The following is a 15,450-nucleotide window of genomic DNA, read 5'->3' as shown; positions in this document are numbered from 1 at the left end:
TTACATGACATCTCATCCTCAAACCAAGAACAAAACCACACAGCGTTAAAGAGAATCCCTTGTTCGCTAGCAGCAAGGATAAACATGGTTGTGCTGAACATCATGTTATGTGCAAGTGAATTCTTGCCTGTCGAAAGCATGGAAATGTTACTTTAGAACGCAGTATTTTACAAATTTTTACCAAAACAAGGCAAAAAGAACGACATTATAAACACTTAATAAAGTAAACATTTTCCTTAAATTGTAAATTCGCAATATTTGGATTGGTCTAATATTTTGAAACTAACAGCCATGATTCTCCGTACTGCTCACTTTATCTGCAACATGATATACTGCACCTATATAAAAAACAACAGAAATCATGACAGAAATTATTTATTAGCAAAAAGAACACTGATATAAATGACTATATACAGAAATAGAGTGCTGAAGTTTGGCTAAACCTGCAGCACTCATCAATGCACTCAGAAAAAGACCAAGCTAGGAGACCAGGGCAACATCACAGATGAGTGTCTATCCCTACTCCAGTTTCATTAATCCACCCTCTGAGAACTCTGGGTAATGTCGAGTCTTCTCTCTCTGTGCGCAGGGTCTGGAAAAAGACTTGTATGTATGCACTACACGATGCACATGGATCAGTCCGATTCACTGCTGTAGTCTTCAGAAGGTTCATTTCTGTCCTCTTCATCACTCTCTTTATCCCAGTCCTTCATGGATGCGCCCATCATGAAATCGTCCTTTAACACGCTCCAGGATGGATTCTCCACCTTCACCTCTGCAGGCCGCTACAATCAATCAAGAGAACAAGTTAGAAGAATAAAGTCTCATAAATCACACACATGAATGAATTCAAAAAGGCCTGTAATGTAAACAGTGCCAGCAAGTGGACACAATGACTGAAATTAAAGTCCCACTGTGGATAAAAATCCAGCTTATAATGTTGTTTATATGTCTATGTGGTGTTTTTAATATGCTTTAAGACAAACCATGTGCCAATTCATAAGTCAACACCATTGCTGAGTATTTTCTCCTTAAAACTGCAGTGAACCAAAGACAGTCTCAAAAACACGGTTTGAAATCGCTGGTGTTTCTGACGTCACAAACTACCTTGTAACCAATCAGATCAACGTGTGATCGTCAACGAGTGGATCTCTGAGCTGAGCGAGTGGAGGCGGGGCTCATTTGCATATTCATAGAAACACGTATACTATATGAGGCAAGAGTGCAGAGTGCAGAGTTCAGGGCTCGAGACTAACGGCGTCCTATCGTCCTGGGGACAATAGAAAATGTGTTTAGGACGAACAGAAATATTCTACAGGACGAAAGACATTTTTGTATGTGTGTTCATTTATTACTAGCCTATGGTAACTTACTTAGAAAATGCCAAAATTAACCGACCAAGCGCTGACTACAACGGAGTGCGTCTTCTCATGCTGTTACTATAGTTACTATCACTGGCCGGCTACTCACCCGGAGACTTGTTTCGCGGTACATCTATCACATGGCTTATTTTCACAGACGAAAACGAGACGATAACTAAATAAAAACTAGTTTTGAATGACAAAAACTATGACGAAAATCTATTGACATTTTTGTCAACGAATAAAAACTAGACAAAAATGTTAGATAGTGACGATTTGGGAAGCGATCCAGTCAGAACTAATGTCCTGCGTTAGTGGTAGATGCGCCCATTTGTACTGTAACGTGCTGATCTACCCAGCGGCACACGGGTTGACATGCGCTGCATGTCTCATAAAACGTTAAAAAATGTAAACGTCTGGGAGAATGAGTAGAGCAGACATATAGATCTGAATAAGAGTGACGACGCAAGAAAAGAGCTCTATTCGGTACGGTTTTCTGCGCGCACACACCCGACGCGAAGCGTGCAGCCATTCACATAGACACCTATACAGCGCGCGAGTACAGAATTGAGCTCTCTTTCGTGTCTGAATGGACAAATACACACAACATTATGTCGAAATATCTGTTTTGGAGAGTATTCACGTAAACTATGTCGGTTATGTCTTAAACAGTTTTGAGTGTATCGGATGTGCATCAGTGCAGTTAGATCCGCATGTCATTGGACATGAGCCGATGTCTTAAAGTGACAGTGGGTAATAAACCTAATGCGGTCTGTGTCCTTAATATTGATCAATGCAACAAAAGAAAAAGAGAAAAACATTCACTGCTCGTTAATAGCTTTAATAAGGATTCATTGTATTTAATTCATACAAATAAATATGTCTGCTGCTTGAAAGAATAAAGAATGATTATATTTTTGAGATATGTAGTCACCAGTATTTATTTGTTATTGTTTAATCCAACCAACTCAAAAACGTTTTGAACTGTATGTATTTTTCTATTAATTTTCGAATGTAAAAAAAAAAAAAAAAAATTGTTCTGCATTAACACAAAAAGCATTTAAGAATTTGTTTTTCAAGGGGGGAAAAAAAGCATTTAAATATAATTTTGGTGATCAAAGTTGAGTTAAGGGATACAATTATTGACTACTTTAAGAAAAGCAAAAGAACTGGATGTCCCGATCATGTTTTTTGTGCCCCCAATTCGATGTGAGTCACTGAATATTGAGTGTCTGCCGAGAGGGAGTCCCGATACTTGTATTTTCCAAGTGCTTGGTGCACACTTCAAGTTCATTAGAAGATCAGACAGTCAGACTGCAGATATAAATAAACAATAAATAAAGACTTTCAAGTGTTTTGCTACAAAAGTGCGTATCAAATATGCAGAACATGGAAGCTTGAACATGCATGACGTTCTCGAGCATCACGCACACACATTTGAGCTTCTTTTAATGGCCGTTAGCAAACCCACTTGAAGGTGCATAACGCCACCTACTGCATGACACCTGACATTAAAATAAAGACTGGGCTCAGGATAGTGGATACCGATCAGTACATAAAAAAAATAAAATAAATAAAATAAAAAAAATAATCGGCCCCGATACCGATCCTTGAGATCAGCTCGGGACATCCTTAAAAGGAACAATGCATTTCTTGACTTCAAAGTCTACATGTTGCTCACAACTCATTCTATGTAACCTAAATATTCAGTAATATTGAGAATAAAAAAAGAAAAAAAAATCTTTAACATTAAATGCCAAAGACTGTGATTAAGGACGTGATCTGTGTCTGCTTTACAGACAGACAGTTAAAAGGTACTTACAAATGTGGATCTTGTAATCATTGTTCTAATATTAAAGAATGCAAATAATTCTGTAATTTCAAGACACATAAGATGTACAACATAAAAGCATTCATTAATTGCAATACTACTTTTGTGGTATACAGGTTATCATGCAAATGTAGATGCTTTTATGTAGGCCGGACCAAGAGACGTCTCAAAGACAGAGTATCGGAGCATAAAAATGCCATTAGAAAAGCTAATTTAGATTACCCTATGGCAAAACACTTCCCAAATGTGCACAATAGTAATCCAGAAGGCCTAATGGTTGAGGGGTTAGAAACGATTAAAAAGAGTATTCGGGGTGGTCACCGATTAAAATTACTTTTACAGAGAGAAACATTCTATATATATGAGCTACAGGCCACAGTATACCCTGGGTTTAATGAAGAAATAGACTTCAGACCTTTTTTGTGATATATGCTTTTTGTGTATAGCCTACTTTTGTCTTTCATCATCATTTTTTTGTCTTTGGATTTAATTTGCAATGTAGCCACCTAGTGGACCTTCTCTGTATGTGCATGTATAATGTCACTCAGGTGTTTCTAATTAGCACACATAAAAGAGGAAGTTGTTTGGTTGGAAAGCACACCCTACACGTGGGTTGCTCCCTACGTGTAGGGTGTGCTATATCATGGTAGAAATTTTCTACCATGATATAGCCAGTTAAATAAAGGCTTTTTAAATAATTTTGAAGAAGAGTGCCTTGGATCTTCTCTTTCCTACATTTATTTGAATTCCCGACCCCAAAGAGCACCTACAAACACTTTTTATTGAACTCCCTGAGCACCCTGGACATTTTTTTTTGTCTTTTTTTATCTTCGAGACACCTTTTGACCGAAGGAGCAAAACAATTGTTTTGTGGCAATGGTTAATAATTTGACTACCGTAAATCTACACTGAATGACAATGCTGCTATTATAAAATGGCATTCACAACTGATTTTACTTCCGTCATGTGTATTGCTGAATGGAAAAGAATATTTGTTTTTAGTTTGAGTTTTTTATTTTTTATAAAACATTTTACATTTATCTTGAATTTACTTTTTATTTCAGTTTTGGTATTTTTAGTACTTCAACTTAATCTTATTTTAGTTAAAGACATAATATCTATTTTTTCATCTAATATTTATATTTTAATTAAATTGATTTTGGTTTAGTTTACACTGGTAAATAAGAGTACATTTTGACTGAAGTAAGGAAAATGTGCCATGTAAAAAAGGAAGAGGAAAGAGAGAGAGAGAGCAAGTGTATGGGGAAAGTAAAGTAATCTCACCACTTTCTCCTTCTTCATGGTCGATGCGTGAGCCACATCTGCTCCTCGAAGTACATCAATGAAGTCCTTCTTGGACACGGTGGACAGAACTTTGGATTTCTTTCTCTCTGAACCCCCAACTTCCTTCATCTTTTCATCCACATTCTTCTGATGTTTCTTCAGCGCATTGAACAACTGCACCACACCTCTAAAGGCATCACACAAAGAAACAGTGAACTACATTAAACTGAAAATAGCACAAGAGGTCATCAATTGCTTGGCTAATCAAAATAGTGTTGGTAAAAGGGAACTGAATGAGGTTTCACCTGGTAGCAACTCTTTGTAGGTTCCTCTCATGCTCTCGGTCTCGAACCACATCAGGCTTCTCTCGGCACATATTCTCCCACGTTCGTTTCTTATCAATCTGTACATTATATATGTATAAAAACATGTTCTGATGTGATGTGCCTTTTAACACTTATCCAATGCAATGAAGAAAACGGGTGTTTTTCAGCCTTTTTAAAATCTTACTTCAAATGTTTAGAAGTTCATACTGAGCATAAAACTATGCAGCCATTATTCACAATTGAACATGTAGAACATCGTGAAGCAACATACAGATCTACATTTGCTCCAAGATAAATTAATGAAAATTAATACATTTCCATACATTTATTTTTAAATGTATGGTACTAAAAGTGTTTTTGGTACCATAGTGATTAACAGTTTTGTACACTTAGTTTACTTATTTCACTTGACTGTGTTAAAGGGATAGTTCACCTAAAAATGAAAATTTTGTCATAATTCACTCTCAAGTTGTTCCAAACCTGTGGGAGTTTTTTCTTCTGTTGAACAATAAAAGATATTTTGAAGAATGTTGGTAATCAAACAGTTGACGGTAGCCATTGATTTCCACAGTAGGAACAAAATACTATGGAAGTCAAAGGGTGTCGTCAACTGTTTGATTACCAACATTCTTCAAAATATCTTTTGTGTTCAACAGAAGAAAAAACTCATACAGGTTTGGAACAACTTGTGAGTGAGTGATGACAATTTTCATTTTTGGGTGAACTATCCCTTTAAGCATTTGGAAATTAATATTTCTTTACCAAAAAATAAAAAGCAGATAAAAATGTCTCGGTTCATTGCAGCCCTTGATAGCTTAATATATAATAAAATTTGACCCCTGTCTAGATTTGAAAATGTTAAATGTTGCCCCAATGTTAAGTTCACCTGTTTCTTTTTTTCAAGACGCTCTTTCTTCTCCTTCTCCTTGATCTTGTCCAGCTCCTTGTTCTTCAGAAGGATGCTGGGTTTGCTGTCTGGCGTTTTTTTCCCCAGGATTTTGGCCATGGCCTCGGCCCATCCAGCGTTGGGATTTTCCTCAGCATCATTCTGTTCTTCTTCACTCTCTCCATCCTGATCACCGCTGTCTTCTACATCACTTCCCCCATCGGATCCCTCCTGATCACTTCTTGGTCCACTCTCTCCATCATTACTGATGCTGTCATCAGAAACTCCATACTCTTCATCTGAACATCCAGATCACAGAAAGAAAAAAATAACAATTCAATGCAACATCAATTTCATACATAGTTAAGGTATCACAGTTTATTTTCAAGCAGTTTCTGCTTATTTTTTTAATTTACCAAATGTTAGACACAAGCAGTTAATCACAAATGACTGAATCTTCAGAATCTCTTGATCAAAAGGATTAAATGCTTGAAATGTGTTATATAATTCAAATATATGAATTGCATGTTAACAGCATCTCAGGATGCACCCTATGAAGTTAGTTGAGATAATTAGCAGTCACATGTTGTATGTACGTAAAGTTAGAATGACCCTAAACTGTGTAATTCTAGCCAGTTTAAATGTAATCCAATGAGATAAAAGAAAAACGTTTTTAGCAAAGACAAGTCAGCTGTCCAACATGTCACTAAATATTTCAAAGAGGATGATGGCATATTCTATTTACTGTACAATCTACTGTAAACGAGTTTGAATCACTCCCTTTTGAGTTCCAGTTTGAGTCAAGAACGGTCGTTTGATTAACGATTAATAATGCGTAACCTAGAAAAAGGACATGCTATGTGTGCTACATTATGATTTGATTGTAAAAGTACAATTTCTCACCATTTCCCTCTTCAACAACGACATGTGGCTTCTTCACGAGCGTCGCCATCTTTACTGATATTTACGAGTACTCTCTAAACAGTCCGTGTGAAACAAGAGGCGCCCAGGAAAGGTTCCGCATCTATTTAGTTTTGACGTTTTCTTCGTGTAACGTTATCCCTTGTTACGATCATTGCAAAACATGACAGAACATCACAAACCCCCAATAAAAAAATAAATAAAAAAAACAATAAAAAAAAAACAAAGGCGACGTTGCAAAGAAAAAAGATAGTTAGATAAAATTAGGACTCCTGAGAGGAACCAGGAATTAAGGAAGCCCATCCACAAACATTCATCACGTGCACACCGCTAACTTTATTTCCATAGACATATTAATTACTGTACAAACGGTATATTCTACCACCTTACAGTACTACCCCTAAACCTACCCATCTGCATTTTTACCTACCCATCACACTTGTTTTATGGGAACTTTCCATAGACACAATGGCTTACTGAACAAACTGTATATTCTCCCCTTACTCTACCATTACAAAAACCTATCTGCAATTTTACATATTCAAAATGATGATAATAATAATAATAATAATAATAATAATAATTTAGTATGAGTTTTTTTCTCTCTCTCTTCTCATGGGGACAAAAAAAATAAAAAAATAAAAAATGTCCCCACAAGGTAAAAAAAAAAACGACTGGTATTACCACACACACACACACACATACAGAGCTGTCAGCAAAGGAGCTGCTGTCTCAGCTGCACTGAAGGAAAGGAGAGAGCCGGGGCGAGTGATGTCTACACACTCAAGCGGAAGGACTTTACCTGTTTGCCCGAATCACCATGGTGCCATCACAGCAGAGTAAGACAAAACCCGATTAACATTTAACAATGGTGAAAAATAGTTATAAAACTTGGAGGTCAGAGATGTTACTGAAGACTTTGATAAGGTATGGCAGGTTGGATAGATTACATATTATAATATCTGCAGTGTTGTTTTTCCTTACCATTGTTCAATTCTGAAATAGATATTTGGGTAGTTAACATGGAATATTTTTAGAAAGCTGAAATGTCCTCTGTTGTAATATGCTAAATTCCATCTAAAACTACTTTTGTGTACCATCTTGTTAATGCTTAGATATTTATTATGCATGTATTTGTTATAAAACTGCATACTAATTGAGAATGCATGGACTAATATCTAAATATTGACAAAAAGTCTTAAAATAAAAAAAATTAATGGACATGTTACAGCCTATGTGTCACACCCTTCTACAGGTAGAAAATATTAGGTATAAAAGACGGCCATTTAAAAAATAAATTAATTGTTTTGTGCAATTCTGATTTACAAATGAAGATGAAAAACTGCACTCTCTAATTATATCTCATATATTTATTTATACCATGTCCACACAGGTATAACACAGGTTTCAGCCTAAGCCATCATCAGTGTGTGATTCTGATTCAATTCTGATTTACAAACATTTGATCTAAACTGACAATCACTGACAATGACTTGACAATTCTGTATAATGCATGTCACATAATTAAAGTGTGAATAAAGTGTATTTAGAGTGCAGTGGACAGCAAATGGTTGGAAAAGTATAGAAGGAGATATTGTTACTTCAGTATTAAGGAAAACAGTTTTGTTGACTGAAGTTAAAACCTATGTTGTCACATTCATATTTAACTACAACCTGCATGTTGACACAATACACACACCATCATGTTGTATGGCAACTGGTTAAACTGGCTCGACATGTTTTAGTCAACACTCTTTCCTCTGGATAATATATTTAAAAAAGTAACTTTTGAACTAACATTCCATTTAGCGGATAAAATTAAATTTAATACAAAAACTTAGTCACCAGATAATTCACCCTTTCTATTTTCTAGATGCATGCATGCTATTGATTATTTTTGTAAAGTATTCATCTGTAGGTAAATGGGTTATATTTTTACTATCTTTGACCTCGTAATTCTTAATCTAAATGTCATTACTGGATCTTCCAGTGAAATATCAGACTTCTCTCTGGTGATGTATGCAGGACTTCTCCAATCATTTAGTCTGTTTAAACCCCGCCCCTTTCTTACGATCAACTGCAAGCTTGCATTCAAATCTGCCTCCAGCCAATAAACAACCAATGGATATAACCAAGCCCCGCTTGCATTTTCTTTTGTGAATCACAAACTCGGATGCACAGTATGGTGAAAAAAAATTTGTCATTTCATTGTGACTTTAAGGGGTGGAACCAAGTTTAAAAAGGGGACAAAAAGCAGAGGAATTTGGTTTGTGGTCACTCCAAAAAAAATGCTGTGATTATTCCATTTAGTGACACGCACTTCAGCTTTTTGGTAAAAAACAAAACAAAACAAAACAAAGGTCACCATTAATGTTTTCTGTTATTGACTTGATGTTAATAACTTGTAACAGCTGGTACTTCACTTTTTTCCAGAGACCAAGAGCCCATTAATGGAGTATGCCATTAGCTTTGTGCTTGGATCAGTGGCTGGAAGTACGCTGGGAGCCATGGAGGTGCCAGTGAATCAGATTGTGACCGGGATCATCTCAGGAACCCATCTGAAACCCGTCGTATCTGGCATTAAGAGTGTTGGGGCTCTGGGACTGGGCTTGCTTCTAGGAACTACTGCGCTCATCACATCAATGACAGCGGTGGTAACGGGGGTCGTCGGAGCCGCTTCTGTGGCCTTGTTTCTTTTAAGAGTGAGGAAGAGTGAGGGATGGGCATCCGCAGGACTGGCCGCGGGCATCGCCACAACCTCAAGCGGGGCAACACTAGGGGCCGTCATTGAAAATTTGAGCATGAGCTACGGGATGGTCAGCCTGCTTTGGGCATTGGGTATTTTCACAGTCTTAAAATTATTCATGTACATCTTGGTGAAGTTTACATGCACGGAATGGGAATTCTGTGGAATTTTTACTGAACTTAACAGGAAAGAACAAGCAAAACTATTTGCTATGGAAGTTGATCTAAGACAGCAGGCAGCAATGGAAATGGAACAGCGGATCATTGCCAGCAAGATGGAGGAACTGAAAGAGGAAGATCTAGAGGCTTGGAAGGCCCAACAAAGAGAAAGAGTAGAAGTTAAGAGACAGCAAAGGAAGGGCGTTGAACTGGAAATGCAGAAAAGGACTTCTCGACAACGGCTGCTCAAAGCGGTGGACAAATACATGGAGTTTCATGCATTCTCTGGCATTCCGATGACCGTGACTGCATTTGTGACCACTGGCTTTGGCATCTTTGGGTTTGGAGATTACAGATTTGTTTTTGTCATCCTGTTAGTGTTGGTGTTGAGCATGTCGTTTTGGCTCATGAGGTCACGGCGTTTGAGCTTTTGGATGTTTACGGGATGCATGGCAATGTTTGCCACATTTGCCATTGCTGTGCTGACTGTTCATGCCGGACAGGAGGTGGCAGGCATGTCTGTAAAAATGCGAAGGACAGGACAAAACATAAGCAAGGAGAATATTAGCATCTGGATGACACACACATCCTCCGTACAGGCAGTTTCTGCAGGATTCTTCGTGTCAGAAGTGTGTCAGGTTGGTTTAGGTGCAACAGTCGGTGGTCCGATGGCACGAGAGGCTGGAGGAAAGGTGATAGTGTGGGCGTCTGTAGTTGCAGTGGGTGTTTTGATGATAGTTGAAGCGTTGGCGCTGATGCTGGGAGTTGGTGGTACGGCGGGGGCTTTGTGCGGGGCGGCTGGAGCGGCTGGTGTGTCCATGGGAGGAGCTGCAGCTTTAGCTGTGAAATCATCCTCATGGGGAGGAACAATAGCAACCACTGCTGGGATGATCTTTGGCCTTTTGGTGTTTGGAAAGTGGGACATTGTTAAAATAGGGCTTCAGGTGTGTGTTGCATACATTTTTGCCATGACAAATCTTTTTTGAAATGCCATGATGTTCTTTTTTACTAATGGAATGGCAAGAATCAGCCTATATGGACTATATAACAGTGGATGTATTGCTTCATATGATAATTAATAGTTTATACTTTTTTTCATGTTGTGTTACAAATATATTTTTGCTGTGAGATCATGATTTTTAGTAATGTAATGTAAGAATAACTTTGATATTGTTAGTAATATTTCAAAAGGAACATTCACTGTACTGTAGCAACGTTTACTTGATTATCCATACATCATGTTCCGAAAAATCATGTTAAAATGTGTGTATGCGTTATTATTCATCTCTCAATCAACATTGTATTGTATTGCATTATTAAAACTACAGTTTTCTTCATAAAACTAAGCATTTATATAATCTAACTAAGACATAATATTGGCAGATATAGAGTGACAACTGATATTCATATCTGCATTTTAAGTAAGTAGTCGCTATACTCTTATAAAAATCTCATTGATTTACATTAAAAGCATCAAAATTTCATCTTATTTTTTGGTCAAATAAATACCAGAAACTGCTCCAAATTGCTCATTTTTGGCTTCTTGATTAAAACTGAGCTTTTTGAGCTCCATATTCTCTTTATATTATACTATATGTGCAATAAATTAATTTAAAAAAAAGGCCCAATAAATGTCTGAAGGCCCAATAAACTATTCCAACATGTTATTATATATTTTAATTATTTCATATGTCAGGCTTTACCGGGTTTAAAAGCAAGACCATTTCCCTGATAGGCAAACATGTTTTAGATATTAAAGGAATAGTTCACTTTGAAATACATTTTTGGTATGTTTTAGCTTACCTCAAGGGCATCCAAGATGTAGGTGTCTTTTTTTCCGCAGTAGTTTCAATTTTGATATTTTTAGGTCAAACCGTTCTTGTCTGTCAGTCATATAATGCAGGTCGATGGTCACTGTCTCAAAGAGCATGCACAGAGTCCAAATTAAAACAATTCCCCGTCGTCCAAATTAAACAATTCCCCATCGTAAGTACACATTGATGGCCTAAGACACGAAACGAGCGGTTTGTGTGAGAAAACGAACAGTATTTATATAGTTTTTACCACTTATACACAGCCATGTCGAAGTGATCTGATCTGACGTGTACGCAGACTGGTGCATAGATATATACACTAGATGTCGCCTTAAAGACATTCGTTCCAATGAACTGCCGTAGACAAGGCGACATCTAGTGTATATATCTATGCACCAGTCTGCGTACACGTCAGATCAGATCATTTCGACATGGCTGTGTACAAGAGGTAAAAACGATATAAATACTGTTCGTTTTCTCACACAAACCGCTCGTTTCGTGTCTTAGGCCATCAATGTGTACTTACGATGGGGAATTGTTTAATTTGGATGACGGGGAATTGTTTTAATTTGGACTCTGTGCATGCTCTTTGAGGTGGTGACCATCGACCTGCATTATATGACTGACAGACAAGAACGGTTTGACCTAAAAATATCAAAATTGAAACTACTGCGGAAAAAAAAGACACCTACATCTTGGATGCCCTTGAGGTAAGCTAAAACATACCAAAAATGTATTTCAAAGTGAACTATCCCTTTAAGACTTTTCAGAGAATATATATCGAACAGTACTGTAATTTCACCTGTTAAATAACATAAAAACATAAAGGTAACACCTAAACCTAACAAAATGAACTAAATTAAATATACTATAATGTAGTATGTAATGTAGTTTTTGATTTATCCCAGTTCATAAAAGGCTGTTTACTTAATATATGGTAATAATAATATATAAAAATGTCAGAATCTAGTTTCCCGTTGCCCGTGATAAAGTCTCAGAATGCAGTATTTTTTTTATTATGGATTTTTGGCTGGAGAAGAAGTGAAAAACATGCATCGCGGGGAACAACCTGAGCCCTTTTTCAGAATTTTTCACATTACTTAATACTCTTCTTTTTATATCGTCAAGTCAAGTCACCTTCAAAGTGACCACTAGAGGGTGGAAAACACTATTAAAACCACAAACCAGGGCCACTGTCTTCTTCCATCCACAGCAGAGTAGATGTCAGCATGTCATTTCAGCCCGTCATAACCACATCATCATCAATATAAGTGTGACCTGGGTGTGGGTTACACCTTATATGTTGTATTTTTTTGACTACTCAATAAAAACAATTGTTCACAAAAAAAAAATATATATATATATATATATATATATATGACTGTGACCTTATACTCTTCATACAGTAGAAATTTACTGCTTGACATAAATTCACGGTAGATTATCACAATGGGCCACATTCATGACACTTCCATATATAAGTAAATTCAGACAGAGAAATTTGCACTTATTATGTGCCTTTCCGATACACAAACACTTCGTAAACCTCAGATTTGATTAGTTAAATATGTTAAAGTCTTTGCTTCCCTAATGTGATGTATATCCGAGTCAAATGGCATCTGGAACCAGAAAAATTGCTGGGCGGGGCTTGATTTTGTCTATGTGGAAATAATTGGATGGTTGTGGTTTGTTATTGGTGGATCTCATGTGAGTGACAGGTTGCCCCGCCCTCATCAGAGAAGAGAAGAAATGCTAAGAGAGAGGGGATCTTGAGCAGATCTTGAAAGATTACAAGAGCAGATACATTTGAAAAATATAATATTGTGCATGGATAAATCATTTATAATAAACACTATATTCCCTAAAAAATTTGACTTGTCAATTTTCATTTCATAGTGACTAAGTTACGCATCAATGAGGAGAACATCATTCACAATTAGCATAAACCCCATGAATCAGTTTTCCTAAAAGAACACAAAATATTCAGATGTTTTGCCCGTGGTTGGGAGCAGGTGTACATTTTCTCATACCAACTAACATTTTGAAAATACGAACACTTTCATGAATCTGAAAATGTACGTCAACATAACTGAAAGATTTGCACAAAAAAAATGGTAGCACTTATTGCAGTCCTGTTCCCTATGTAAATACTATGTAATTGCTTTCTAACTGGGTAATAACTTGTACTAACCCTGAACCCCTAAACCTAACCTTAACCCATGTAGTTAACTTATATTACCCAGTACTTTTTTTTAGGTACACTTTAACCTCACATACAGTAAAAAAAGTGCAACCCAAAAGTTAATTCTGCTTGTGTTTCATGAATATGAGGCCCATGGTGTGATGATGGATAGACTTTTTTTCATTCCATCAAATAAAATGAAAGAAGAGGAGAATAAGATGGAATTGTTAATTATTTAAAATTGTTGTCATATCTGTAAGCTTGTATTGGACTATTACAATTCCTTTGTTATGTGAACCTTGAATTTCTTTGAATTCTTCCTGTCATTCCAGTTCAACAACCTGTGTTGTGCGACCAATTCATATTCACACTGATGAATTGAAAGCGAGACGAGTCGTGTCCATCTCCGGTGGTCTGTGCTCTCAGGTGCTGTAAGGGCAAAGTCTTTGGCATGAATGGCAAATACCAATCAAAACACAATTTTACAAAATATGTCCATTCCAGATTAAAAACAGAGTTAAAATCGAATACTGAAATGCTCACAAGATGCAGTTTGTCTCTGTTGTTTTTGAAGGACATCTCCTGTCTCCCGTCTCTCTGCATACGCACGTGTGAGGTGAGCACACACTGACCAGTGAGGGAGCTCTGACCATCTGAGAATCCTCACACAACAGCATCACTGTTCACATAGCAACAAAGCTTGTTTGTGTGAATCTAGCGTGTCATAACGGAATGCGTGTTCTGTTTCCTGTTGTATTTTCTCATGTTATGTATTAATGTTTTGATAAACCAATCTGATGCTGTTGGCTACTTGGTAAGCAAGTAAGCTAACTTTTCAGAAAAAAAGAAGAAAAAAACAAACTTTATGGGGCTAAATGTTTGGTCGTGGCAGAATGTATGTTTTAGTTTTAGTTAACGATAATAACTCTGAAACAAACAAACAAACAAAACCCGGGAAATAAATCTACCAAGGTTGAAAAACCCCCTATGTGTTAGTAAGACAAACAGAGGATCTTGATGTGGTTACAGTGTTCATGTCCGTTCATAACGGTTTCATGCAGCCTGATTTTTTTTGAGACATGGAAACATATTTTTCCCAGCAGATGCTTCACCGCAGGATCTTTCCTGTGACTTTCCACGTTTTGAGGCAAGGAAGAACAAAGAAGAGAATAGGCATGTGTTATTGATGTTGTTGGCTTTTATAACCCAGCAAGACTAAGTTGTGAGGAAATGGCCCTTGGTTACATTGTTAGTGATTTGTTAGAAAAGTATTTGTGTTGGCCGCAGTACAAACGTATCACACGACTAATGCCTTATGTTAATAATACGTAATGTATTACAACATTGGTATTGGACATTCTTTTACAACTCTTTCCCCAAGCACAACATATCTGACCCTGTTAACACAAATGAAGAACTGAAGAATGTCATAAAGACAAAGAAAGAGCCGCTCCCCAGTTCAGGTCCAAAGGCTCAATGACATCTGCAGCATTTTCCCACAATGCCTATTCCCATCCAAACAAAAGAGAAATCACCAGTGAGAAATTGCTCATTGAATATTATTGCAATTATCTTTACTAGAAATATTAACTTTTTTTAATTAACACATGGGTCAACTGGAAAAGATAATATATTTAAATAACTTATAATTCTGGTTGAATTTTGTTACACACATGGTGAAACTGTAATATACTTTATGTCAATCACATCAATTAAATGAACTGAAAAATAAATCAAATTGGATCACAGTCTAAAAGCATTGAAGATGGAAATGTAAAGTATAAATCTGGTAACACTTTATTTTGATGGTTCCCTTTGACATTCTTTTTATCAAGTAACATTTCACATGCATGTCAACTAACTCTCATTAGAGTATTAGTAGACTAATATCTGCTAACTCTTTATCATGATGGTCCCCAACAGACATTATATTGATGATGT

General features: G+C 36.7%; 2 protein-coding genes across 3 annotated transcripts; one reads left to right on the top strand and one right to left on the bottom strand.

Moving 5' to 3' along the window:
• Positions 1 to 359: 359 nt before the first annotated feature.
• On the bottom strand, positions 360 to 6,745 carry rrp15 (ribosomal RNA processing 15 homolog). The gene is made up of 5 exons (XM_082149606.1): positions 6,592 to 6,745; positions 5,689 to 5,987; positions 4,782 to 4,879; positions 4,477 to 4,663; positions 360 to 785 (listed from the first exon to the last, which is right to left on the bottom strand). The coding sequence occupies exons 1-5, from the start codon at positions 6,638 to 6,640 to the stop codon at positions 636 to 638; spliced, it is 783 nt and encodes a 260-aa protein (XP_082005732.1). The 5' UTR covers positions 6,641 to 6,745; the 3' UTR covers positions 360 to 635.
• Positions 6,746 to 7,318: 573 nt separating this feature from the next.
• LOC309484631 (uncharacterized protein) lies at positions 7,319 to 10,963 on the top strand. 2 transcript variants are annotated; one of them, XM_082150954.1, is made up of 2 exons: positions 7,319 to 7,448; positions 9,043 to 10,963. In XM_082150954.1, the coding sequence occupies exons 1-2, from the start codon at positions 7,430 to 7,432 to the stop codon at positions 10,497 to 10,499; spliced, it is 1,476 nt and encodes a 491-aa protein (XP_082007080.1). In that variant the 5' UTR covers positions 7,319 to 7,429; the 3' UTR covers positions 10,500 to 10,963. The 2 variants fall into 2 exon arrangements, with proteins under 2 accessions (XP_082007080.1, XP_082007081.1); XM_082150955.1 differs by having other exon boundaries at positions 7,381 to 7,536.
• The last annotated feature ends 4,487 nt before the right edge of the window (positions 10,964 to 15,450 follow it).

Source organism: Leuciscus leuciscus (genome assembly GCF_965113295.1).
Source record: "Leuciscus leuciscus genome assembly, chromosome: 20".
In the NCBI taxonomy this organism is placed as follows: Eukaryota; Metazoa; Chordata; class Actinopteri; order Cypriniformes; family Leuciscidae; genus Leuciscus; species Leuciscus leuciscus.
Note: the sequence above shows the minus strand (reverse complement) of the source record. Positions and strands in the feature narration are given on the sequence as shown.